We start from the raw sequence: 27693 nt of genomic DNA, 5'->3' as shown, positions 1-27693 counted from the left end.
TGCCTGACCAAATCTGTTAAAGAAGTTGTATGTTGTAAGTTGTATGTTGCTCTGGATAAAAGCATCTGCTAAATGCCTGTAATGTAAATGTTTGGGAACTGAGGGGACCGCAGTTGCTCTAGTTTTGAAAGTGAATATTTGCCCTATTCTTGATTCGTTGTCTTTGTGCTATTTTTAATGAAATATAGGGTTTCCATGATTTGCAAATGATCACATTCTGGTTTTATTTATGTTTTACACAGCATCCCAACTTCTTTGGAATTGGGGTTGTAAAATATATTAAAATAAATTCCACATTAATCTGTAGCACTATATAAAACACTTAATATTTGACTGGGGCGGCACGGTGGTGTAGTGGTTAGCGCTGTCGCCTCACAGCAAGAAGGTCTGGGTTCGAGCCCCGTGGCCGGCGAGGGCCTTTCTGTGTGGAGTTTGCATGTTGTCCGCGTGGGTTTCCTCCGGGTGCTCCGGTTTCCCCCACAGTCCAAAGACATGCAGGTTAGGTTAACTGGTGACTCTAAATTGACCGTAGGTGTGAATGTGAGTGTGAATGGTTGTCTGTGTCTATGTGTCAGCCCTGTGATGACCTGGCGACTTGTCCAGGGTGTACCCCGCCTTTCGCCCGTAGTCAGCTGGGATAGGCTCCAGCTTGCCTGCGACCCTGTAGAGCAGGATAAAGCGGCTAGAGATGATGAGATGAATATTTGACTGCGGAGTATGATCATATACTTTATTTTCAGATGTAATTAATTTGTTTCTTTTTCATTTGTTCCACTTCAGATGCCACCCTGTTCAGATAATGAGCTGTAAATTAAGGCCAATATGTTTTGAACAGTTAATGCCAGGGTGAACCCCGCCTTTCGCCTGTAGTCAGCTGGGATAGGCTCCAACTTGCCTGCGACCCTGTAGAACAGGATAAAGCAGCTAGAGATCATGAGATGAGATGAATAATGCCAGGGTAGGTAATTTATTTAGAAGTATTGTTGTTATATTTATTGAAATTCTCTCTACATCCTGACAGGAATGAATAAATCAAATGCTCTGACAGTAAAAAAGTAAAAAAATAAAAAGAAGTCACCTGTGGCAGTCGTAGAGCAGTAAAAATGGCTGAACGACCCACCTACCTGCGCACACACTGCCTGTGTCCTCACTGCACATGACTGGAGGATTTCACAAGGCTAGGCAGACATATTGACATATTGCAGACACATTGCTTGAGTACTAACAACAGCCATGTTTGTTATTTACATTCATTATGATAATGTTAGGTGTTTTCTTAGACGTGAATGAGACATAAGATAGTTGGTTATGACAATGGTGCACTAAGCTCCTCCCCCCAACGCTCTCTTTCATTGACTTGTCCTCCAAGAGTAATCAGGCAGTGTGCCTTCATGTACTTTGGAGGAGTGGTTTTGGAGGGAGGGCTGAACAGAGGGGTGGGGTTTTTCAGTTGGATATTTTCAAAACTTCAAGATCTCTCTCTCACACACACATATACTCTCAAACCCCTTTCCCACATGAAATCCGTTATTGTATGAGGTAAAAACAGACTTTATAACACATTTTCATTCCCACTTAGTCTTCCATGACAGAACAGTAACAGATATCATGTTTTCCCACCTGACTGTATTTAATAGAATGCTACGGCATGCACACCTCCGTGAGATGTGTAAAACATGTGAGACTGGATGTCCATTGTTGTGAAAAGCCCAAACTGAGACATTAACTACTGTAGTTAGCAACATGGCACAAGTTGAGCTGCATCACATCGAACATTTTTTGCTGATATCAATGGATGTTTTCTTTGCTTGTTGTTTTGAGTTTGTCACCAGTTGCTTTACACTGAGGCTGTATGAATAGTTCCAGCAACATCATGACCAGTCACAACCACTGAGCTCTACGTAAAAATCTGGAAAGCTCATAGCCTATTCCCCGCTGTGGAGACGAGTGAAGCCATCTGGTCACCATCTTACCACTTACATAGCGTGCTTATGTGTTAAACCGTCATATCCTATCAAATTTGCCCCAAGAAAAGTATCTCCTGACGTTTTTTCCTTTCATTACCTCCTCTTATTTTCTCAACTTGTCCCACATTCCTTACATATCTTATAGCGCTCCCCTTCACGGTTATTGTTTTTCCCTTTACCAGTTCAGTCTCTGATCATTTTTTTTTTGAACAGTTCTTTTACTACTATAATTATTTTTACGGATATTATTTCAGTTTTTATTTGTACTGGAAATCATATATTGGACGCCGTCCAGGAAAAAAGCCATTGACCGGGAAATATGACTAACCCTGATTTAACAGTCCTTATCAATATACTCGCACTCAATTTAAACTAAACTCGCATAGTTAAAACAGACAATCATGCCCATTTTGTCAATTTGTGCAAGTGGGTGTGAATGTGTAGATGATCTACATTGTCAGTTGTGCTCAGCCTGAGGTAAATGAAAATAACTACTGACCAAACTAGAACAATAACATATCTCTCTTTATTTTGTATCCCTCACTGCCATTTCTGTCAAAGGCTCTGGTCCTTCTTTTATTTAGGTTACTGAGGCTAATTTACTCCGTTCATTTTTCTTTTTGAATTTGAACCGCTGAGCTTGAGCTCTCACATTCAATATCAAAACATGTCAAAGCCTTTGGTTTTGATCTAGTCTGGGACATTTCCATCGAAAATCTGACACAGTCACAGTGTTCATCCTGGTGACACCAGCTTAATAGAATTGAGGAATGTGTTAAGGACATTAGACACTGGATGCTTATTAATTTCCTTCTGCTTAACTCTGACAAGACTGAAGTACTTGTGGTAGGACCACATACAGCTAGAAGTAAGTTTTCTGATTACACAGTGACTCTGGATGGCCTTTCTGTTTCTTCACGTGCAGCAGTAAAAGACCTCGGAGTGATTATTGACCCCAGTCTTTCATTCGAAACTCACATTGATAACATCACCCGGATAGCTTTCTTTCATCTCAGAAATATTGCAAAGATAAGAAATTTAATGTCATTGCATGATGCAGAAAAACTAGTCCATGCTTTCATTACCTCCAGGTTGGATTATTGTAATGCCTTACTGTCTGGATGTTCCAATAAGTGCATAAACAAGCTCCAGTTAGTTCAAAATGCAGCAGCAAGAGTCCTTACTAGAACTAGAAAATATGACCACATCACGCCTGTCTTATCCACACTGCATTGGCTCCCAATCAAATTTCGTATTGATTATAAAATACTACTATTGACCTTTAAAGCACTAAATGGTCTCGCACCACAGTACCTGAGTGAACTTCTGCTCCTCTATGACCCGCCACGCCTACTTAGATCAAAAGGTGCAGGCTATCTGCTGGTACCTCGTATAGTGAAGGCTACATCAGGGGGCAGAGCCTTTTCTTACAAAGCCCCACAGTTATGGAACAGCCTTCCAAGTAATGTTCGGGAATCAGACAGTCTCAGCATTTAAGTCTAGGCTGAAAACACATCTGTTTAGTCAAGCCTTTTGTTAATGGTGTTTATGAGGTAAAGGAGTAGATCTGGAGGGTCCTCAGACATAGAGTGTTTTGGTAAACTGGGATGTATGGATGCTGTCAGCCCCCACTCGCTTGCTCACTCGAGTTTGTTGACGGTGTAGTGGCTGGCTGCTTTATGTCCCGGGGCTCCCTCATGCCTGTGTTACCTTCTGGCTCTCTCCTTTTAGTTATGCTGTCATAGTTAGTTGCCGGAGTCCCTGCTTGTACTCGGTGCAATATGTATACTGCTCCTACTTATTCAGGTGACATTGGGCATACCTAACAACCTGTGTTTCTTTCCTTCCCCCCACCCCCCACCCCAAATCTGTCCCTCTGAGTTACATGGAGTCAACAGGAAATCTTTTGGTGGAGAGGGTGGAGACCTCGACTGGCTATCGTAGCCTGCAGGGAATCAGCCGTCAGACATTCTGTTGCATGTCCCAGACCCGGTGAAATGTAACTGAATTGTCTTGGCCAGCCCTAAGGGTCCCATCTGCATCTCATCATTGCTGAGGAGTGTGCTCCCATCACCCAATCAAGCATCCAGCCAGAGCAGGTCATGATATTTTTTACCATATTAACATGCCATTGTTGTGTGTTATGCCTGATGTAAAGACTCTCGTCTCTGCGAGCCTACCACACAGATTTAATACTTGTCATTTTTAGGGCATACCTAACAACCTGTGTTTTCTTTCTCTCTCTCTTCCCCCCCAATCTGTCCCTCTGAGTTACATGTTGATCCTGGGATTGAGATGCTGGCCTCTTCTGCCCCCCGGACCTGTTTGATCCATCCTGGTGCCCTGTGTCTGGTCAGCGTTTTATCGCACCGCTCCTGTGAAGGACGGCCCCATGAGGACAGTTGAGGGTTATACCTGTTAAAACTGTTAATATTATAGTCATGCTGTCTGTTGTTGCCCAAATGAAGATGGGTTCCCTTTTGAGTCTGGTTCCTCTCGAGGTTTCTTCCTCATGTCATCTGAGGGAGTTTTTCCTTGCCACCGTCGCCACAGGCTTGCTCATTGGGGATAGATTAGGGATAAAATTAGCTCATGTTTTAAGTCGTTCAAATTCTGTAAAGCTGCTTTGCGACAATGTTTATTGTTAAAAGCGCTATACAAATAAACTTGACTTGACTTGATCCCGGATATCAATGTCAGATTTTCAACAAGAACAGACAAAATGATGAGACAGATTTTCTGTTTTTTTTCTTTCGCTCTTGCAAACCATCATAAAATCCATGCAAATGGCACTGTGCACAGACATGTAAAAATGATCACAGGCTATCAGTACTCACAGGTGAAATGTCCATACACAACCTTTGACCTGACGGTTTGTACAGTTCACTGCTGCACATGCAGGCATTTTTATTGCAATTTTTCTCACCAACTGCATAAAATAACTTATCTGGTTTTGTGTAGCTTCCAGTATCCTAAATGACTGTTCCACTCCATGATATGAGTGGTAAGATGGTGGCCAGATGACGAGCCTTTGAGCTCTGCAGATTTTTACATAGTCCTCAGTAGTCACAACACATAAATCTGATGGTTCCGATTCCCTTTAGAGTCATGGCAAAACATTACCATAAAAATTATGTCGCCAGGGGATAGATTAGTGATTCAACTTTGCCATTTTGCTCCACTGAGCTCTACGTAAAAATCTGGAGAGCTCAGGCTCGTCAGAGTGAAAGGAAATATTGGACAGCATTTGTGTTGGTAGAAGAAGAAGTATATGAAAGAGAAAGGTACGTTGTATAAGATAAAAACTGAAATAATCTCCGTAAAAATAATTATAGCCGTTCAGTAAAAACAGATCAGAGACTGGACTGGAAAAGGAAAACAAACCAATAATGGTGAAGGGGAGTGCTATAAAGATGTGTAAGGAATGTGGATAAAGTTGAGAAAATAAGAGGAGGTAATGAAAGGGGGGAAAAGTCAGGAGATACTTTTCTTGGGGCAAATTTGATGGGGGCACGGTGGTGTAGTGGTTAGCGGTGTCACCTCACAGCAAGAAGGTCCAGGTTCAAGCCCCGTGGCCGGCGAGGGCGTTTCTGTGCGGAGTTTGCATGTTCTCCCCGTGTCCGCGTGGGTTTCCTCCGGGTGCTCCGGTTTCCCCCACAGTCCAAAGACATGCAGGTTAGGTTAACTGGTGACTCTAAATTGACTGTAGGTGTGAATGTGAATGGTTGTCTGTGTCTATGTGTCAGCCCTGTGATGACCTGGCGACTTGTCCAGGGTGTACCCCGCCTTTGGCCCGTAGTCAGCTGGGATAGGCTTCAGCTTGCCTGCGACCCTGTAGAACAGGATAAAGCGGCTAGAGATAATGAGATGAGAAATTTGATGGGATATGACGGTTTAACACAAAAGCCAAATACACGCGATGGGAGTGGTAAGATGGCGGCCAGATGGCTTCACTCTTCTCTACAGCAGGGACTTGGTTATGAGTTCTCCAGATTTTTACGTAGAGCTCAGTATTTTGCTCCCATTCCCACACCCCACCATTACTGAATAATAACGGAAGTACGGTTTTCATGGTGAGTAAGAATTAGGTAACACAAACACTCGGAGATCTCAAATGGTTTTGTCTCCACCTTGTGGTTGAACATTGAACTGAAATATACAGTATAAAGATAGCTCAGGCCTAAAATCTGGTCTATACCTGGCAGTAAGTAAATAAATAAATACATAAATGTCAACTGTAATGCTTGAATAGATTTTCATTTTTTAAACTAAACCCAAACTAAGCTGTACACACTTTCACTGTAAACAATGCCAACGCCAATGCTTGTTAATAATAAATGAAAAAAGTAGTCCTGAGAACAAAATTTCAAAATTGATTTCATGTACATTTGTGAATATAAACCGAGACCATAAATCATGTCAATAGCCAGTTTGTGAATAATGTAACAGTTAGAAAATGACCTACTGACAAATCTGATCCTTACTGACAATTTACTATATTTCAAAATGACGTTGTACAATGTATTTCAGTAATTCTGGTATTGGGTCACCTTTTCAGTATGTTATTTGTATAAAAATATAAGTATAAAGGAACGAATGAATGAGTTAAGGCTCTCACTCAAATTTTTTCCAAGAAGGTTAGTAATTTGAGCAGCTGTTTCAGGAGCACACACCTACTTTCCACCAAACAACAAGGTAAATATTTCTGTTTGTAATATCTACAGTACCAGTCAAAAGTTTGGACACACCTACTTATTCCTAATTTTTTTTTAATTTATAGGTTATTTTGACAGTATAAAAATATACTTATTAAACAAAAAAGTGGTAAAAAATTTCTCATATTCTGGATTCTACATAGTAGCCAGCATTTACCTTGATGACGCTTTGCACACTGTTGGCATTATCTTAACCACCTTCATGAGATGGTCACCTGGAATGCTTTTCAATTAACAGGTGCCTTGTCAAAAGTTAATTAGTGCAATTTCTTGCCTTTTTAATGCATTTGAGATCAAATATACTATGCACCGAGGGGCTCCGGTTGAACTTATGGATTCTCTTTGGTGACTGGCATAGTACCGTTTTGTGAGGGGCACAGCCATGAAGAAAATCATACTATGCCAGTCACTGAAGAGAATCCATAATTACTAGTGCCTCTCAGTGCATGGTATATTACATTTATAACCCTCATAAAAAATTCCAAACTAAAAGTGTTAAGATTGAATCTCGGCATAAAAACTCACTGGAGGCAGCCATGTTTGCTGTTTACATCAGAACAACCTTCGACCTGCGCATGTCCAATGTACCATGCTATCACCTGCCTCGCTAGGCACGATCATGATGCGTAGGTCTACACACATACACACAGATGCTCATGGAACCACAGCTGTGACTCGAGTCGGCCATACAGCTTGAAATTGTGACGTCAGTTCACAGTATATCCAGGACATACCCATGACTGACTCGCACCATATCCATTTTTTATTGTCACGAGATACATTGCTTAATCAATGGTGGAACTATTTTGTCACGTGAGCCACACCTGGCCAATCCCTGCACAGGATTTTTTTGTTGATGAGGGATATAATAAATAATAAAAACACAGTAAATAGCCTTGTACCACAACTGCAGTAATCCATATCAAGAACCTCTCAACTAAAAAAGAAACGACATCCATCATTACTTTGAAATGAAGTCTCATCTCATCTCATTATCTCTAGCCGCTTTATCCTTCTACAGGGTCGCAGGCAAGCTGGAGCCTATCCCAGCTGACTATGGGCGAAAGGTGGGGTACACCCTGGACAAGTCGCCAGGTCATCACAGGGCTGACACAGACACAGACAACCATTCACACTCACGCTCAATTTAGTGTCACCAGTTAACCTAACCTGCATGTCTTTGGACTGTGGGGGAAACCGGAGCACCCGGAGCAAACCCACGCGGACACGGGGAGAACATGCAAACTCCATACAGAAAGGCCCTTGCCAGCCCCAGGGCTCGAACCCAGGACCTTCTTGCTGTGAGGCGACAGCACTAACCACTACACCACCGTGCCGCCTTGACATGAAGTGTCTTAATAAAAAAAAAATTAAAAAAAAAAAAAGAATTAGGTGTGTCCAAACTTGCGTCTGATACGCATATATACCAAACATTATATTGTATTGAGAACTATGAAATGTAGACACACTGCTTGAACCAATTATTTATTACAAAACTGCAAGACAGAAAATTCATAAGTTGTCTCCTAATGGCAAACACAACACAAAAACATACACCTCTTATATTAGATGTAGGTCCGCTGCATCAAAAAACGAGACAACGACAGCGGTTAAAAACAGAAGGTAATGATATGACATGATCCATGATGGGGAGAGAAGTGCAGAAAACAAGAAGAAACCTGTTTATCCGCATTAGAAAGTTGGAGGCAAGAAGAGACTAATAAGATTAAATGAATGTTTTTACTCAGGGAATTTGACCCTCAGCTTCAAGGTGAACAGTGGAACCATTTCAAAACAAATGAAGAAAAATCAGAGTACCAAGCATATTTATGTTTTTCCTTTGTGTTTTTTTTTCTCCCACAGCAAACATCATGTCCAGTATCAGAGCTGTGCTTGATTTGTGCAACAACACCTCTGAAAGATTCATAGTTCAAACAAGCAATGGCTTTAAAATAGGTTAGTCATTGCTATTTAACCTCAGTTTGAACAATAAATGGTTAAGCAGAAGGTCAAGTTGACATGAACATTGAAGAACACCGAGAAAACGCTGCCAAGGTGCACGGCTGAGAGAGAACCAATCAAGTGCATGTGTAAGGTTGCTTCCTAAAAGCTTTGGTGGCGCTGAGTCACTGACAGCATCATAAAACTTTGTGAAAATAACTTCATGAAATGAATTTTGACTATACTTTTCTTAGAAATCAAATATTTGAATCAGGTGTGACGAGTACTGGGTGGGGTTTAAAAAAAAAGCATTAATATTCAAAACTTTCACTCTAGCATGGCCCATTTGTTGCTCTGTATAACGTTTAATTCCAAATTAGTGGGTATGTAGTGCTTGGTTTGTTTTTGTTCGATCGATAGTGCAATGCCTGGTGAAATATGAAATCCCCTGGTTATTTCATAAATTATTAAAACGTTATTCATAAATCATTCACACATTATAACTTTCTTCATGGCATTTTCATTTTTACACATATGCACATATTTAAAATGTATATATAGATATATTTTGTTTGGTGATTATATTCTCTCAATATATTCAACATGCACACACACACACACGCTAATTTATATGAAGTCACCGTTTCTGAATGCATTCCTGTGGATGGCTGCACCACAATTTGCAGTTCTGTGTAACCCAGATGGATTTCATAGTTTGACAAATGGACAAGTAACCTTCCAGAACGTTCGCGCTTTAATCAATCAGATGAAGGAAGAACAGTACTAGAGCACCAAGCACTGTGCAGAGCAAAAAAAATAAAAAATAATCTGACTCCAACTCTGATTTGTCAAACACGAACAAAATATTTCTTTCGGGAAGGCTTGTCTACTTGGCAGGTCAGAACACACAACCAAATATTCTCGTCAACATTTAAATTTGAACCAACGAATACAAGTCACTGAGTGTATGTATGTTTTAATAAAAACCAATTACCAAAAGAAAAAAAAAAAAAGTGAAAAATATGAAGAGATTAGAGGATTATATTTGTTGGTCGAAGGTAACGGGAGGAGAGGTGACAGGATCTCTGGTCAAAAAAAGGTCAAATTGTTGAATTTTGTATAGCTATATTAAACCTCAAACCCATACTTCAAGAACTTCTCAGTGTCTTTTGAGGAGCTGCTAGCCACACAAATTACTATTGGCCCACTAACAGCAAACACTGGGTTCCAATTATTCTTTACTATTTTTAACCCTACAGGTTTTTTTTTCTATTAAGTACTTCATTTTGTTTTCAGGTGTGTTTAGTGCAAGCATCCAAAATATTTAACACCTGCAATGCTAATGTCAAATTTTTTTTTTTTGTTATGAAGGACTACAAATAAAAAGGTAGACATAACACTACAGAATTGGCAAAACTATTACCCTGCCATTAAATTAACTGTCCCTAACCATGACCAATAAGGGAATGTCAACAAAAATGTACAAATCTTTTATACTTTACACTGCCAAAGATGGCCTGAACATCCTCGAACATCACCCCACCAAAAAAAAAAAGAATATTATTATTCTTATTATTCTTCTTATTATTATTATAATATTGACGCCTATTGCTGACAAACACACAGCCAGCAACATCACACCCACTTCACAATGAGAGCAATGCCAAATTATCTGTCCTTTAACAAAATCAGAAAAGGTTGGGGGGGAAAAAAATAAAGGAAATGGAGGAGAGGGACAAAAATAAGGACTTTTCCATAAGCTGTGCTTGGACAGTCCTGGAACGTGAGGGTCTCTCACTCCGACTCCGACTCCAGAGGTGCGCTCTCGTCGATCATCTCGTGTTTACTTTGTTTAGGTGCCTGCTTTATCCCAGAGTGGACCTTCTTGTGGCGTGAGAAGCTAGATGAATGAACGAAGGTCTTCCCACAGTGCTGACACTCATAGAGCTTGCCAGAGGCATGCGTCTGCTGGTGCTGCTTCAGGTTGGACAAGCGCACAAAGGTCTTCTTGCACACATTGCAGGTGTAGCGCCTGTCACTAGCGTGCGATTGCTCGAATTTGGCGAGAGCGACGCCGCAGCCCGAATATGGCTGTTCATCATCGGTCAACGACAGCCTTTTCTTGGCACCTTTGCGGCGCTTGTTCTTCTTACACAGCGTGTAGTAATTGGGCTTGTCGCGCGAGCAGAGCTTCAGGCGAATCTTCAGGTCTGAGGACTTGTCCAGCGTGTCTCTGCCCTGCGCATAGGAGTTGAGCAGCTGCCGCACGTGAGACACTTGGTGCTTGGACAGATTGGTGGAGGTGCTGAACACCATGTCGCATTGCGTGCACTGGTACTGCTTCTCACCCACAGCAAATTTACTTTCCGTTTGCTGCGACTTCTTCTTCTTCTTCGATCCACGGCCAGACGGGCGGTTCTGATGGGCTATGATGGGCACCGGTGTGGGTGTCGTGTATAGTGGCTTCAGCTTTTTGTCCAGGCCTTTTTTATGGATCAGCCTGTGGCGCGAAAGGCTTGAGCTGTGGTTGAACGACTTGCCGCATGCATTGCATGTGTGCAGTCTCTTGATTTTGTGGCACTTCTTATGGATTGCCAGGAGCCTCTTGCCATTGCATCGCACGCCACACAAGTTGCACTGCAGGAGCTTTTTCCCATCCTCTGACTTGCCACTCACTTTAGAAAGAGGCGAGGTGGAATTGGCCAAATGGTCACCTGTAGAGTGGAGGTGCAGGTGGCGGGCCAGACTGGACGAGTGGCTGTAGCTCTTGCCACAGATGTGGCAGTTATATGGCCTATTTCTCGAATGGGATCCCCCTTTATCCCAATCACTGTCTGAGCCATCAACTTCCTCTTCCTCCTCCCCAAGCTGGGTGCTGACAAGCACCGTGTGCTCGTCGACATCCGAAACACTCCTCACCTCTTCCTCCTGTGAGGCAATCAGGCCAGTTTCTGTGTCCTCACACTCCGCGTACACAGCCTCATACGGGACAAAGAACCTCTCGTCAGAATCGGTTTTAACCAGGTGGTCAGACGGAAAGCTCTCGTCCGATTCCCTTTTCACACAGGACAGAGTAAATTTAGAGCCAACTTCGGCCCACTTGACCACATACTCAATGGGCTGGGTATCGAGTTCCACTGTGATAAAGTCCGCTCCAAGAGCATCTGGTTCAGACGGAGTTAACGCAGTTCCTGTATCCTCCATCGGGTCTGTCCTTTAACTTAAGGGTTCAGATCTTGTCAAAAAAATAAATCTTGATTAAGCGGCGGATCTCACGGCCTCAATTCACAATTCCTAGGAGGAAAAATAAAGCCTGCATTAATCCTAGCTGGAATAGCAGTACATACATTGAATGGCTCAAATCAGTTCTGAACAAGTAGAACATACAGGATGAGGCAAACAAAAAGATAAACATACTCCTGGTCATTTTTACCCCCTGTGCAGTCTGGCAGAGTTTAGAAAGATTATGATCATAATTAAAAAAAATAAAATATAAGGTCTAGAACATGGAGTGCTAAAAAGTCACGCCGAAGTGAAGTGTAAACCGAAAGCTGCTCTGCTGCTGCCCACGGAAGAAAGCAGGAGGGTTATTTCCTCATTACTCGGGGCCTCGACGCGACAATACAGAGCGACTGCACTGCTACATCCAGCTACACAGACGGAAATAAACAAGCAGGAGATGTGTTTAATTCTTCTCACCATCGTTTTATAGGTCCGATCATAAAGTGCGTTGTTAAAAGGCTGCGTTAGTGAAAGCAAACAAGCAAACAAAGCCTTGCAGAGCTATACAGGAAATACAACAGAGGGAAGACACGGCACGCGCGGTGCATTGTGGGTAGGATGGATTAAAAGGGCTGTTCAGCGACACACTCAGAGAGAGAGAGAGAGAAAGTGTCCGGAATAATACGGGTTTATCCGACATTGTGCGTCCTGACAACACGGTTTGGGATTAAAACACAAAGTGGTCGCATAAGATCATCTTCCAAAACATAAGTGTGACTTTATCTTTCTCTTATAAAACACAGCTTTCTAGCCTGGATTCAATCGGCCCGCCATAAACTCACTGCACTCAACCTCTCTCTCTCTCTCTCTCTCTCACACACACACACGACCCTGACGTGTATTTATCACAACCCAAAATCGACACCGATTACACACTACAGCCTCCATGTGATGTTTATTAAGCGCATTAGTGAGAAGCTGGGCTCATCTCAGTGCTGAAGTGAGGTGCGATGAGATGAGAACCACCAACCAACCAACCTCCATCACCCTATACTGCAGGCTTTGTGCTCCAATCCCACTAACAAACGTGTTTAGATCTGATCCCATTTACTACAAGATCACACTTACCAAGACCAACAACAACAACCTTCTTCATCAGGACGGATTTCATAAACATACTGCTATATGGTCAGTGTACTCCACACACACACACACACACACGCGGTGAATGGAGATGGAAATTCAAAACAGAAATTGTAGCCCAGGCGGCCGTGTTCCACGTAAACGCGACTCGACTCGGACATGATGTCTTTCTCCTTCACTCCATGACACGGTTTCTAATATGTCTGTCTGGGAAGCCTACAAAGATAACCTAGTACCTAGAATTGAAGGTCATTACCAAGCATCTGCCCTGAAAACAGTCGTTTTTGGTCCTCGCAGTAATCTGACTGTCTGTCCTGCCGCACCTCTGCTCTGCCAGATCATAAACGATGTCGTCATGACTGTCAATTTAGCCGTTTTTTTGCGTTACATCACAGATCTTAATAAAATACGCACCGACTTCAGTTCGATATGATTTGCCTGCTGTGTTTACGTAAAATCCGTACGCGGTTCGTCTAGGGATCTGGCCAGAAAATAGACCTGCTGTCGTAAAGACTGTCGTGAACGTTGCATGAAAGTTGAAACTTCTTTCCAAAACAATTATAATGCACGCGCTGGATTCGTGCGTGTTAGTAATCTGCGTTTGATTAAATGATTCACCTGCTTGTACTGGAGGGAATAGTGTTTATGAGTTTAAAACGGGCGATAGATTGCTTTACGGCTTGGGAGCTGTGACAGTCTGGTAAAATTCTGCACACTGAGGGGTTGAGACTTGCTCCTGAAAGCTGTATTAGATATAAGAAAGTGTCAGCTGTGAGTTTTATTTGTTATTGTCTGTATTTTTGGCCTTGTGCAGGTAGGAAGTGAAAGAAGTGGTGTGTTGTTGTTTACTGTGTGACTTCACCTGGTTGTTTTTGCTAGGTGTGATTACAGAGGAGGAACAGCAGAGGGGAGATGAATAAGGAGTCTGTAGTGTGCTGTAACCCAGGTGGAGGTGGTAGTCGTAGAAGTGGTGGTGGTGGTTGTAGAAGTGGTGGAGGAGGAGGAGGTAGTCGTAGAAGTGGTGGTGGTTGTAGAAGTGGTGGAGGAGGAGCTGGTAGTGGTGGTGGAGGAGGAGGTGGTAGTCGTAGAAGTGGTGGTGGAGGAGGAGGTAGTCGTAGAAGTGGTGGAGGTGATGGTAGAAGTGGTGGAGGTGGTTGTAGAAGTGGTGGAGGAGGAGCTGGTAGTGGTGGTGGAGGAGGAGGTGGTAGTCGTAGAAGTGGTGGTGGAGGAGGAGGTGGTGGTGGTAGTCGTAGAGGTGGTGGTGGAGGAGGTGGTGGTAGTCGTAGAAGTGGTGGAGGTGATGGTGGTGGTGGAGGAGGAAGAGGAGGTGGTGGTGGTAGTAGTAGTGCTGGTGGTGGTGGAGGAGGAGGTGGTAGTCGTAGAAGTGGTGGTGGAGGAGGTGGTAGTGGTGGTGGTAGTTGTAGAAGTGGTGGTGGAGGAGGAGGAGATGGTGGTGGAGGAGATGGTGGTGGTAGTCGTAGAAGTGGTGGTGGTGGAGGAGGTGGTAGTTGTAGAGGTAGTGGTAGTTGTAGAAGTGGTGGTGGTGGAGGAGGTGGTGGTTTCAGCAGTTTATTGAGATCTACAGGTCTAGCTTATTCAAATTCAGACCTCACCGGTGTCTCATAAGTAAAATTTGTTACAGTGTCTGATACACTGTCAGAAATAGGAGCCCATTTCTGTTCCCCAAGATACAATCGATACTAATATACCCCCTAGGGCTCATTATTAGACCTCAAGGTAACTGTGTACCTATTTAGGATCAAAAAGGTACATATATGGTACAAATAAGTACCTTAAAGTGCATATCCTGGACCAACTTTTTTTGTCTTTTTTTTTTTTTATATGAAAGTATGTCCCTTTACACACTCATCCAGAAGGGTAATTTTTCACAAGGCCATCTGTCTACAGCAGAAAAAAATAAAATAACAAAACGCGTCTGGAAAAATCCCAAGGGAGTCTGGAGCCAGATTCATGATGTCACGTGTGGAAGCGCCAGCAGGCTGCGAGAGCTTACATGGTTTCAGTGCACAGTCTGTGTAGACCAAGTTTAGCAGCTAGCGATTTTGCATTGAAATATGGAATTGTCACCTGAGCGCAATGTTACTTCACCTTTGGATGAAGAATATAATGAGATGTCAGGATTGGGGCTTCATCTGTTTGGATTTGATGATGATTCAAGTAGTGAAGACGACTGAGACAACGGGGATGTAAATAATAAGGCGGTGGAAGGGCTGTGGCACTTCACCTTCTGTCAGGGGAGACGAACATGGCTGGCTCCTTTGGTGACGCTGACACAGATGGAGACAGTGTTGCTTTGGGCATTCTAACAGATGGAACTGCGTCTTTTTTCAGATCAAGTTGCCTTGTGAAGCCCATTTCTCACTGCATATAGTTCTCAAAGTTGTCGGGCCTTGTGAAGTGAGCACCGCAAATAATGCTGTAGTCTGTAGCAAGTAGCCAGTTTTTCCGGGTGCCTCGCACGAAGCGCTCCCATTTCTCTCTCATTGTCCGGTCTTTTGGAAAACGATGAGTACTAATGCCATCAAGATTGGTGTTGCTACACCCTCCTATGATACATTTGTTAACCATTTTAATAATTACTTGATAACGTTGAAGAAATTTGCAGAAAACCACCAGGTCGTTTTCTCATAAACAAACCAGCGCTGACGTAGGATTCAGAGGGAGGCGTCCCGCATGCGACGTCACGAAAATCAATGTTTGCCGGGAAATCCAAATGCCAAGTTTTTTCAGAGGCGGACCAATTCACCTCAAATGGCTTGATTTCAACTGAATTCTTCTAGTATTGCGCAAGGTAAAACATTTGCGCAAAATACAAAATGTGACCGATATTTGACTAATGTTTAATATAAAATAGAATTATATTGATCTTGCTCCTGAATTTACCCGTGATATGCACTTTAAAGGGTTCTGCCCCAATGACAAGCTATTCTACCCCTAAAGGCACTAAATATTATTATACACATACGGGCCACTTTTACTAACCTCTTCTGCTCCTCGGACCTGCCTGATCCATCCTGATGCCCTATGTCTGGTTGGAGTCTCATCACGTCACTCCTGTGGAGGACAGCCCCATATGGACAGTTGAAAGTCACACTTGGAAGACGCTCTGGATGCTTACAGTAATGCTTTTATGGCTGAGGACTACAGTTAACTTGCTAACTTTAGGACTGCAGTTGTCATGAACAGTTTTGCACTCAAGTTTCCATCAATGAAGAGTTATAACATCAACGAAACTGACCATTTTAAAACTGTTAATGTTGTAGTCATGTTGTCTGTTGTTGCCCAAATGAGGATGGGTTCCTTTTTGAGTCTGGTTCCTCTCAAGGTTTCTTCTTCATGTCATATTATTTTTCGCGGTCCGGTTTCCATTAAATTGTGCGCTCTGATTGGCTCGCGAGTGGTTCGGAATCCTATGATCCAGACCCTGGTTACGGACCTTTGGCGACTCACTCATTCACAACAACAACAAAAATGGTAGCAATTTTTTTGTCAACCTTTATTTTCACATTTCTCAGTATAATAGCATTAATTTTATAGCATGGATAGTGATAACAACAGTGTTCACAGCGAAAGTGAGTTTTGCTACCCTGATGAAGACGAAATAAAAGAAAACATTTTAGGAGAAAGCCGAAAACGAGCTCGTAGCAGGTTTGTTCTAAATATGGTTTCCCTTTTGGGCACTCATTTTTCTGTTTAGAATTTTGTAAAGAAAAAAAATGAATGTATTATTTACCAGCTTAAGGTCGGTCCATATCGTGAAATACCGTGACCTCAGCCTTGGAAATACTTTTTCAAGACCTCGGTCACGGTATTTCATGATACGGACCTCCTAGCTGGTAAATAATAAATATATATTGCACGTTGTCAAGACAACGACGTCACACTTCGGAGCTCATGCGAAGATCCAATCACAAAACTTTTCTGCTGCACATGCGCACAATCATTTCTTTGTCAGCCGGGAGAGAGAGAAGGGGGTTAATTCAGTGCTCGGTTTAAGCACGAAATAAATAAACTGAAACTAAAGACGTGCTGAACACCTGAAAGGCTACCAAAACTTCATTATATATTCTTCATGCATATTTACAAGAGAAAAACGTACCAACGGACAAAAAAAACTGGAAAAGAGACACATTGAAGATGTAAAACTTCCACGCTAGCGAGTGACTGTGACAGTTTGTACACAAACATGGCTGCGAGGTTTGCTTCATTAAAAGTGGAAGATGTAAAGAGAAAGACGTGCTGAACACCTGAAAGGCTATCAAAACTTCACTGGATATTCTTCTCGAATATTTACAAGAGAAAAACATACCAACGGACATAAAAAAAAGAGAGCAATAGCAGAAATATTGTCAAAGTTCTACTTGGAAGTGAGGAAAAGTGACTGAGACTTTTACAAAAGGACTTCGCTCGTGGACTTCACTCAGCAAGGCCCTTTTGTTTTGAGCAACTGCAATGTAACAATTAACTACTACCAAAAGTAACTTTGAACTTGAACTGTCAACCTGTATAGATGACTTGCAACCACGTGATCAAAATGTGCTACGTCATGAGTGTCCACCACGATGGTGGATATACAAAGAAACTAGGATGGCAGCTGATGAAAGCATACCTGTAAACAATGCTGAATTTTGTCATGATTTGAACGATCGAGCGAAGATAGATATGTGTAGTTTTGACCCATATTATTTTTAAAAAGTCAGGCTTTTCTGAAGATAAGATGCTTCTACCAACCATTGAGTACAAATACAGATCATTTCTTCCAAAGCCTTTTTCATACGCACTATCAGTTATTTTATATTTCAGGTATTTGTTTGTTTGAAAAAAGGAGGAATTCTCAATGGAATTTGACCGAAGCAAAACACATTTTTGTAAACCAAATGAGTGCCATAGTGTGGATCATGTTAAATCTTTAGGTGCCGAGCAGCACTCTCACGGGGGCTTCGTTCATGAATCCCGGGCTGAGGCACAGTCCTACCGACCCAAGACTGTGCTCTTTCCAAGGGGGAGACTTAGAGGGAGGTGCCTGTCAAATTTGGCTTCGCTGCGAGCTTTGTTGGCCAAGTTATTAATTTTTAAAGCCGCCTGGATCATGTTAACTCTTTAGGCGCAGAGCAACGCTCTCGCAGGGCTTTCATTCACGAACACTGGAATACCTGAAATATAAAATAATTGATAGTGCGTCTGAAAAAGGCTTTGGATGGAATATCTTAACTATTGGATGAAATGTTCACTGGACGAAGTGTCCTGAGCCCCTCGTCTCCTCTTCATACTAAGCCTCAGAGTTTCCTCGCGCTCTTTCTGAATCACGGACGGAATTCTAAAAAATTGGAACATGCCACGGTCACGAGTACTGTTGTGACCACAACCATATACAGCACAAAGATATGGCATGGCTAAAAGCAGTGGGGAAAAAAAAAAGAGTTGCACACGCCTGACTGTGTTTTGTATGGAATGTCGCTTGACCCCGCATTTGTATCTCCACCAACATGGCCGACATCCAGGTTTCTGTTTTGCTTTGACGTCACTTGCAAGTCAAGGATACAGCTTGTATATAAGTTGGGTTGGGGCGGCACGGTGGTGTAGTGGTTAGCGCTGTCGCCTCACAGCAAGAAGGTCCGGGTTTGAGCCCCGTGGCTGGCGAGGGCCTTTCTGTGCAGAGTTTGCATGTTCTCCCCGTGTCCGCGTGGGTTTCCTCCAGATGCTCCGGTTTCCCCCACAGTCCAAAGACATGCAGGTTAGGTTAACTGGTGACTCTAAATTGACCGTAGGTGTGAATGTGAGTGTGAATGGTTGTCTGTGTCTATGTGTCAGCCCTGTGATGACCTGGTGACTTGTCCAGGGTGTACCCCGCCTTTTGCCCGTAGTCAGCTGGGATAGGTTCCAGCTTGCCTGCGACCCTGTAGAACAGGATAAAGCGGCTAGAGATAATGAGATGAGAAGTTGGGTTGTTGTTCAGGCTTTTTGGACTTGTACAATTTTTTGATTGTTAGAACTTTGACTGACTTTGTACATGTACACTGGATTGATACTGATCAGAATCAGCATTCAATATTGGTAAATTACTCCCCTGTTCTTAACTTTTTGTAAAATCTACAGTTATGTCCATATATATTTGGACACTGACACAAATTTTGTTTTTTTACCTGTTTACTGAAACATATTCAAGTTATAGTTATATAATGGACATGGACATAAAGTCCAGACTTTCAGCTTTCATTTGAGGGTATCCACATTAAAACTGGATGAAGGGTTTAGGAGTTTCAGCTCCTTAACCTGTGCCACCCTGTTTTTAAAGGGACCAAAAGTAATTGGACAATTGACTCAAAGGCTATTTCATGGGCAGGTGTGGGCAATTCTTTTGTTATGTCATTCACAATCAAGCAGATAAAAGGCCTGGAGTTGATTTGAGGTGTGGTGCTTGTATTTGGAAGCTTTTGCTGTGAAGAAAACATGCGGTCAAAGGAGCTCTCCGTGCAGGTGAAACAAGCCATCCTTAAGCTGCAAAAACAGGAAAAAACCATCCGAGAAATTGCTACAATATTAGGAGTGGCAAAATCTACAGTTTGGTACATCCTGAGAAAGAAAGAAAGCACTGGTGAACTCATCAATGCAAAAAGACCTGGAGACCCACAGAAGACAACAGTAGTGGATGATCGCAGAATAATTTCCATGGTGAAGACAAACCCCTTCACAACAGCCAATCAAGTGAACAACACTCTCCAGGAGGTAGGCATATCAATATCCAAATCTACCATAAAGAGAAGACTGCATGAAAGTAAATATAGAGGGTTCACTGCACGGTGCAAGCCACTCATAAGCCTCAAGAATAAAAAGGCTAGATTGGACTTTGCTAAAAAACATCTAAAAAAGCCAGCACAGTTCTGGAAGAACATTCCTTGGACAGATGAAACCAAGATCAACCTCGACCAGAACGATGGCAAGAAAAAAGTATGGCGAAGGCGTGGTACAGCTCATGATCCAAAGCATACCACATCATCTGTAAAACACGGCAGAGGCAGTGTGATGGCTTGGGCATGCATGGCTGCCAGTGGCACTGGGTCACTAGTGTTTATTGATGATGTGACACAGGACAAAAGCAGCCGGATGAATTCTGAGGTATTCAGAGACATACTGTGTGCTCAAATCCAGCCAAATGCAGCCAAACTGATTGGTCGGCGTTTCATAATACAGATGGACAATGACCCAAAACATAAAGCCAAAGCAACCCAGGAGTTTATTAAAGCAAAGAAGTGGAATGTTCTTGAATGGCCAATTCAGTCACCTGATCTCAACCCAATTGAGCATGCATTTCACTTGTTAAAGACTAAACTTCAGACAGAAAGGCCCACAAACAAACAGCAACTGAAAACTGCTGCAGTAAAGGCCTGGCAGAGCATTAAAAGGGAGGAAACACAGCGTCTGGTGATGTCCATGAGTTCAAGACTTCAGGCAGTCATTGCCAACAAAGGGTTTTCAACCAAGTATTAGAAATGAACATTTTATTTACAATTATTTAATTTGTCCAATTACTTTTGAGCCCCTGAAATGAAGGGATTGTGTTTAAAAAATGCTTCAGTTCCTCAATTTTTATGCAATCATTTTGTTCAACCCACTGAATTAAAGCTGAAAGTCTGAACTTCAACTGCATCTGAATTGTTTTGTTCAAAATTCATTGTGGTAATGTACAGAACCAAAATTAGAAAAATGTTGTCTCTGTCCAAATATTTATGGACCTAACTGTATAATTGTTCCATTGACTGTGTATGTATAATAATAATAATAATAATAATATGACTCGTTCAATATCGTGCTAGCTGAATGGAATATATGATATACCATGAAAAAAACAGCCATTATTATTATAATACACACATTCGATGGAACAATTCTAGATTTTACTGGCAGCCAGGTTTGTTTACAAATTGTCATAGTTGCTTGCTAGCGTGGAAGTTTTACGTGTACTGCGTATCTTTATAGCATTTTAAATTCACTTTGACAGTCTACTGTGGGCGCCGCCAGTGAACAAGGAAATGCTTCTGCGCATGTGCAGCAGAAAAATTTCTCATTGAATATTTGCATCAGCTCCGTGTGGCATCATGATGTCTTGACAACCATGCAATATCGTAAACCATATTCAGCGCTCGTTTTCCATTGGGTAGAGTGACATAAGACACGTAGGATAAGCGATATACTAATAATATTGCATGCTATCAAACCAAATGAATGAAACCCGCTAGAAGGGAATAGAACACGTTTTTATTCCATTGAAAAAGTGTCCTGTATGTATAAAATGTACTTTATTTTCTAAGAGTGTACTGTCATTTCCCGAGCACAAATTTATATCTTCAATAACCAATCTATAGTTAAATGTACCGTAACACAAAGTCACTATTTTAACATCATTGCGCCAGATGTCAGGATTTCATTTAAGACACTTAATTCCAACCTGTTATCAAGGCGTTAAATACTCTTTCATTTATTCCTTTTCAGTATAAATTGTATCCTGCTCAGGTGGATCTTGAGCATATCACAGGAACACTTGCTATGAGGCAGAAATACACCCTGCATGAGAAGTCAGTTCAACACTGGCACTATTTAGACCTAGGAGCAAATTAGAGCCACCTACAGGCATGTTTCTGGAGCCGGAAAGAAATCTGAGAAACCTGAGGAAACCCATGGAGACATCACACATACAGGCAGTAACACAAGGGGCGGCACGGTGGTGTAGTGGTTAGCACTGTTGCCTCACAGCAAGAAGGTTCTGGGTTCGAGCCCAGTGGGTGACCGGGGCCTTTCTGTGTGGAGTTTGCATGTTCTCCCCGTGTCTGCGTGTATTTCCTCCGGGTGCTCCAGTTTCCCCCACAGTCCAAAGACATGCAGTTAGGTTAACTGTCCATCCATTATCTCTAGCTGCTTTATCCTGTTCTACAGGGTTGCAGGCAAGCTGGAGCCTATCCCAGCTGACCACAGGCGAAAGGCGGGGTACACCCTGGACAAGTCGCCAGGTCATCACAGGGCTGACACATAGACACAGACAACCATTCACACTCACATTCACACCTATGGTCAATTTAGAGTCACCAGTTAACCTAACCCGCATGTCTTTGGACTGTGGGGGAAACCAGAACACCCGGAGGAAACCCACGCGGACACGGGGAGAACATGCAAACTCCGCACAGAAAGGCCCTCGTTGGCCACGGGGCTCAAACCTGGACCTTCTTGCTGTGAGGCGACGGCGCTAACCACTACACCACCGTGCCGCCCTTGTTAGGTTAACTGGCTACTCTAAATTATCCATAGGTGTGAATGGTTGAGAAGAGAAAACCTCTATAATAATCTAGTAGAAGGCAGCAGGAAGCCACTACTGTAATTCTTCCCTAGAAACTTTGATGGCTGAAACCGTGAGAACTGCCGTCAACCATCAGGCAGAACGCTAAAGGAGAAGTAACACAAGCTGAACTGTGAGGTGTCAAAGCTATCTGCTGTGCTGTCTGGCTTTTAAATATGCTTGTTATTGCTTTTTGTTTAAACCTGGGTTGAAAATGCTTGTTTTCTATCAAAATGGGATTAAATAATGTTCTTGTAATTTCCTGTGCTTTGTGTGCATTACCAAGCCTGCAGTGACACAAATCCTTTTGATTGACTGACTTAAATGTTCCCAAACATGTGGCTTGTATGAGTTATTACGATTACTTGCTCACTAATATTATACCTGGTTCCCAATTCAATCTCTGTTCAGCTAGAAATTGAAAGTTAAAGGCTGTGGCCATGATTAAATATGTTATTACAACCATAAATGCTCTCCAGGATGCAGATGAGTTAATTTTGCCCACTGGTGCCAACAAGACAAGAGGACGCTTTGAGTTGGCTTTCTTCACCATTGGCTCATGCTGTATAACCGGTAGACTTGCTTTACATTTTTTCCCCCCATTTTCTTTTACTCTTCCCAAGTCTTCACTTTGTCTGTAACTGGGGCTGAGTGTTTGCATGGCCCAAGGGGCAAATCCTGAGTGATGATGAAGGCAAGGAAATCCTGTACCAGTCAAAAGTTTGGACATACCTACTCATTCATAGATTTTCTGTATTTTAACTGTTTCCTACACTATAGAACAATAGTGAAGACATCAAAACTATATGAAATAACATATGGAACATATAGGGAATTATGTGGTAAATTAAAAAAAAATTGTTAAAAACAAAACATGTTTCATATTTTAGATTCTTTAAAGTAGCCAGTGTTTACCCTAATGATGATGATTTGCACACTATTGGCATTATCTTAACCAGGTTCATGAGGTAATCACGTGTAGTGCTTTTCAATTAACAGGTGCCTTGTTAAAAATAGTTAGTGGATTTTCTTGCCTTCTTAATGTGTTTCAGATCAAACAGTAATTATTCTATCCACATTCACTGGATATGAGCAGTCGTGTGCTCTGATTGGCTACTCTACTACTAGGCTATCAGCTCATATAGATGACTTGCAACCACATGATCAAAATGCGCTACATCATGAGCATCCACCATGATGGTGGATATACAAAGCAACGAGGATGGCAGCCGCTGAAAGCGTGTCTGTAAACAATGCAGAATTTTCTCAGTATTACCACGATTTGAACGGTCGAGCGAAGATTCGATACAAAGAGAAGATAGGTGTGTGTGTGTGTGGTTTCGACCCATATTATTTTAAAAAGTCAGACTTTTCTGAAGATAAGACTCTTCTACCAACCATTGAGTACCCAGATACCGCATTCGATCTGGTTTGGGTGCCGAAGAATCAAGTCCGACCTTGGACGAAACACAGCCCCTTTTCTGAGTGGGTGCCCAGTCTGGATTGTTTCTATCGTATAATCTTGCTGGCACTCCTAGAAGCGAAATGGTAATACACGTGTTAAAATTATAACAACAACCAAACAAACCACGACAAGAGAACGCTCATTTTATAGCAAGATTCTAGCAACACGAAATAAAATTCTTCCATGATATTATTGAGAGAGCTTTTAAATCTCACCTGAGATAAAATGATTACTGCAAACACGAGCTGGTTTGGTTTTAGCCTCTGTTAGATCAGCCCTGCCGATGTTGTTCAGCCGTGTTCGTCTCCTCTCCATAGTAAGCCTCGGAGTTTCTTCGCCCTTTTTCCAGATCACGGATGGAATTCTAAAAAATCGGAACGTGCCACGGTCACGAGTACTGTTGTGACCATAACCATATCCAGCACAAAGATATGGCATAGCTAAAAGAACGCTTAAAGCAGTGGAAAGACAAGGAGAGTTGCGCACACGTGACTGTTTTGTATAGAAGGTCACTTGACCCCGCATTTGTATCTCCACCAACATGGCTGACATCCAGGTTTCTATTTTGCTTTGACGTCACTTGCAAGTCAAGGATAACGTGAGTAGAGAAAAACAAAATGGCGGAGCGTTTTGCTGAGCCAACCGAGGACGAAATAAAAACTCTACTCGAAAACAAAACCCCAAAAAATAAAAAAGCAACAAAATGGAATGAAAGTATTTGATGGTAAGAACGTATCTTTTTTTTTTTCCAAGAATTATTATTGCATTTTTCACAAATTGCTACTGTAATTTCACCGGTTCTTAAAATTCTAAGCGGAATTGATTTTGTCGGACATTTTGTATTAAATTTTTATCTATCAAATTTGCAAAAAATTGAAATACACTTCTCAAAATCCAGTGAATGTAGATAAAATAACAGTTACTCCACTCAATCTCGTCATACATGGCTTATAGCCAACTCGGTGCTACCTGCCTTGTCGGCTGCCAGCTCATGTACAACTTGATTTCGTGGAATAACTGTTAAAAATACAGTAAATAGCCCTGTTCCACAACTGTAGTAATCCATATTATGTCCGGAACTGCTTAGTGAAGTAAAGAGAAACATCATTACTTTAAGACATGAAGTGTGAATGCTTTTTAATTAATAATTAGGTGTGTCCAAATTTTTGACTAGTACTCTAAATACACCCCTCCTGGAACTGCCACCTTATTGTGGTGGAGGGGTTTGTGTGCTTGAATGATCCTAGGAGCTATGTTGTCGGGGGCATTACGCCCCCTGTTAGGGTCTCCCAAGGCAGACAGGTCCTAGGTGACAGGCCAGACCAAGAGCAGTTCACCAAAACCCTTATGGATAAAATAAAATCAAGGACCGTGACGTTGCCTGGTATGGCGCAGCTGGGGCCCCACCCTGGAGCCAGGCCTGGGGTTGGGGCTCGTATGCGAGCGCTTGGTGGCCGGGCCTTTGCCCACGGGGCCCGGCTAGGCTCAGCCTGAAGTGGTGACGTGGGCCCGACCTCCTGTGGGTTCACCACCCACAGAGGTAGCCGTAGGGGGCTGGTGCAGTGTGGATTAGGTGGCAGTCGAAGGCAGGGGCCTCGACGACCTGATCCCTGAACACAGCGGCTAGCTGTTGGGACATGGAATGTCACTTCGCTAGGGGGGGAAAGAGCCTGAGCTTGTGCGGGAGGTTGAGAGGTACCGGCTAGAGATAGTCGGGCTCACCTCCACACACAGCTTGGGCTCCGGAACCCAGCTCCTCAAGAGGGGTTGGACTCTCCACTTCTCTGGAGTCGCCCATGGTGAGCGGCGGCGGGCTGGTGTGGGCTTGCTTATAGCTCCCCAGCTCAGCCGCCATGTGCTGGAGTTTACCCCAGTGAACGAGAGGGTCGCCTCTCTGCGCCTTCGGGTCGGGGAGAGGGCTCTTGCTGTTGTTTGTGCCTACAGGCCGAATAGCAGTATAGAGTATCCGGCCTTCTTGGAGTCCCTGGGAGAGGTACTGAGAGGTGCTCAGACTGGGGACTCCATTGTTCTACTGGGGGACTTCAACGCTCACGTGGGCGACGACAATGACACCTGGAGGGGTGTGATTGGGAGGAACGGCCTCCCTGATCTGAACCCGAGTGGTGTTTTGTTATTGGACTTCTGTGCTAGTCATGGTTTGTCCATAACGAACACTATGTTCTAGCATAGGGGTGTCCATAAGTGCACGTGGCACCAGGACACCTTAGGTTGGAGGTCGATGATCGACTTTGTTGTCGTTTCATCGGATCTCTGGCCCTATGTCTTGGACACTCGGGTGAAGAGAGGGGCTGAGCTGTCAACTGATCACCACCTGGTGGTGAGTTGGATCCGCTGGTGGAGGAGGAAGCCGGACAGACCTGGCAGGCCCAAACGTATGGTGAGGGTCTGTTGGGAACGTCTGGCTGAGCACTCTGTCGGGGAGGTCTTTAACTCCCACCTCCGAGAGAGCTTCTCCCAGCTTCCGAGGGAGGCGGGGGACATTGAGTCTGAGTGGACCATGTTCTCTAACTCCATTGTAGACGCGACTGTTTGGAGCTGTGGCCACAAGGTCTCCGGTGCCTGTCGTGGCGGGAATCCCCGAACCCGGTGGTGGACACCGGAAGTAAGGGATGCCGTCAAGCTGAAGAAGGAGTCCTATCAGGCCATGTTGGCCTCTGGGACTCTGGAGGCAGCTGATGGGTATCGGCAGGCCAGGCGTGCCGCAGCTCGGGCAGTTGCGGAGGCAAAAACTCGGAACTGGGAGGAGTTCGGTGAGGCCATGGAGGAGGACTATCGGTCGGCCTCGAAGAAATTCTGGCAAACCATCCGGCGCCTCAGGAGGGGGAAGCAGTACTCTGCCAACACTGTTTACAGTGCGGGTGGGGAGCTGTTGACCTCAACTGGGGACATTGTCGGGCGATGGAAGGAATACTTCGAGGATCTCCTCAATCCCACCGTCACGTCTTCCATTGAGGAAGCGGAGGCTGATGACTCAGAGGTGGACCCGTCCATTACCCAAGCCGAAGTCACTGAGGTGGTTTTCAAGCTCCTCGGTGGCAGGGCACTGGGGGTGGATGAGATCTGCCCTGAGTATCTCAAGTCTCTGGATGTTGTGGGACTGTTTTGGCTGACACGCCTCTGCAGCATCGCGTGGCGGTCAGGGACAGTGCCTCTGGAGTGGCAGACTGGGGTGGTGGTCCCTCCTTTTTAAGAAAGGGGACTGGAGAGTGTGCTCCAATTATAGGGGAATCACACTTCTCAGCCTCCCTGGGAAGGTTTACTCCAGGGTACTGGAGAGGAGAATTCGGCCAATAGTCGAACCTCGGATCCAGGAGGAACAATGCGGTTTTCGTCCTGGTCATGGAACACTGGACCAGCTCTATACCCTTCATAGGGTGCTCGAAGGTTCATGGGAGTTTGCCCAACCAGTCCACATGTGCTTTGTGGATCTGGAGAAGGCATTCGACCATGTCCCTCGTGGTATTCTGTGGGGGGTGCTTCGGGAGTATGGGGTTTGGGGCTCTTTGCTAAGGGCTGTCCGGTCCCTGTACGAATGGAGCAGGAGTCTGGTTCGCATTGCTGGCAGTAAGTCAGACCTGTTCCCAGTGCATGTTGGACTCCGGCAGGGCTGCCCTTTGTCACCGGTTCTGTTCATAATTTTTATGGACAGAATTTCTAGGCGCAGCCAGGGGCCGGAAGGAATCCTGTTTGGGAACCACAGGATTTCATCTCTGCTTTTTGCGGATGATGTCCTGTTGGCTTCTTCAAGCCAGAACCTTCAGCATGCACTGGGGTGGTTTGCAGTCGAGTGTGAAGCGGCTGGGATGAGAATCAGCACCTCCAAGTCCGAGGCCATGGTTCTCGACCGGAAAAGGGTGGCTTGCCCTCTCC

At 43.6% G+C, this 27693-nt stretch overlaps 2 protein-coding genes across 6 annotated transcripts in view; one reads left to right on the top strand and one right to left on the bottom strand.

The window, feature by feature from the left end:
* Positions 1 to 8154: 8154 nt before the first annotated feature.
* On the bottom strand, positions 8155 to 13351 carry LOC132889257 (zinc finger protein 883). Of its 5 annotated transcripts, none has more exons than XM_060925566.1 (2): positions 13245 to 13351; positions 8155 to 11917 (listed from the first exon to the last, which is right to left on the bottom strand). In XM_060925566.1, the coding sequence occupies exon 2, from the start codon at positions 11825 to 11827 to the stop codon at positions 10418 to 10420; it is 1410 nt and encodes a 469-aa protein (XP_060781549.1). In that variant the 5' UTR covers positions 11828 to 11917; positions 13245 to 13351; the 3' UTR covers positions 8155 to 10417. The 5 variants fall into 5 exon arrangements, with proteins under 5 accessions (XP_060781549.1, XP_060781550.1, XP_060781553.1 ...); XM_060925567.1 differs by having other exon boundaries at positions 13225 to 13331; XM_060925570.1 differs by lacking the exon at positions 13245 to 13351 and adding an exon at positions 12974 to 13212.
* A 246-nt stretch (positions 13352 to 13597) lies between these two features.
* The window catches only part of timm23b (translocase of inner mitochondrial membrane 23 homolog b (yeast)), a 36107-nt gene continuing 22011 nt past the window's right edge, over positions 13598 to 27693 (top strand). Inside the window, 3 exon segments of the mRNA XM_060924941.1 lie at positions 13598 to 13612; positions 13935 to 14222; positions 22817 to 22910. Coding sequence (XP_060780924.1) covers positions 13598 to 13612; positions 13935 to 14222; positions 22817 to 22910 — 397 coding nt within the window.

Source organism: Neoarius graeffei, chromosome 7 (genome assembly GCF_027579695.1).
Source record: "Neoarius graeffei isolate fNeoGra1 chromosome 7, fNeoGra1.pri, whole genome shotgun sequence".
Classification (NCBI taxonomy): Eukaryota; Metazoa; Chordata; class Actinopteri; order Siluriformes; family Ariidae; genus Neoarius; species Neoarius graeffei.
The sequence above is the reverse complement of the archived record's forward strand: the minus strand, read 5'-3'. Positions and strand labels throughout refer to the sequence as shown.

What these genes read in the sequence shown, in the direction of transcription:
- LOC132889257 (XM_060925566.1), bottom strand. Translation starts at nt 11,827, where the DNA reads ATGGAGGATACAGGAACTGCGTTAACTCCGTCTGAACCAGATGCTCTT.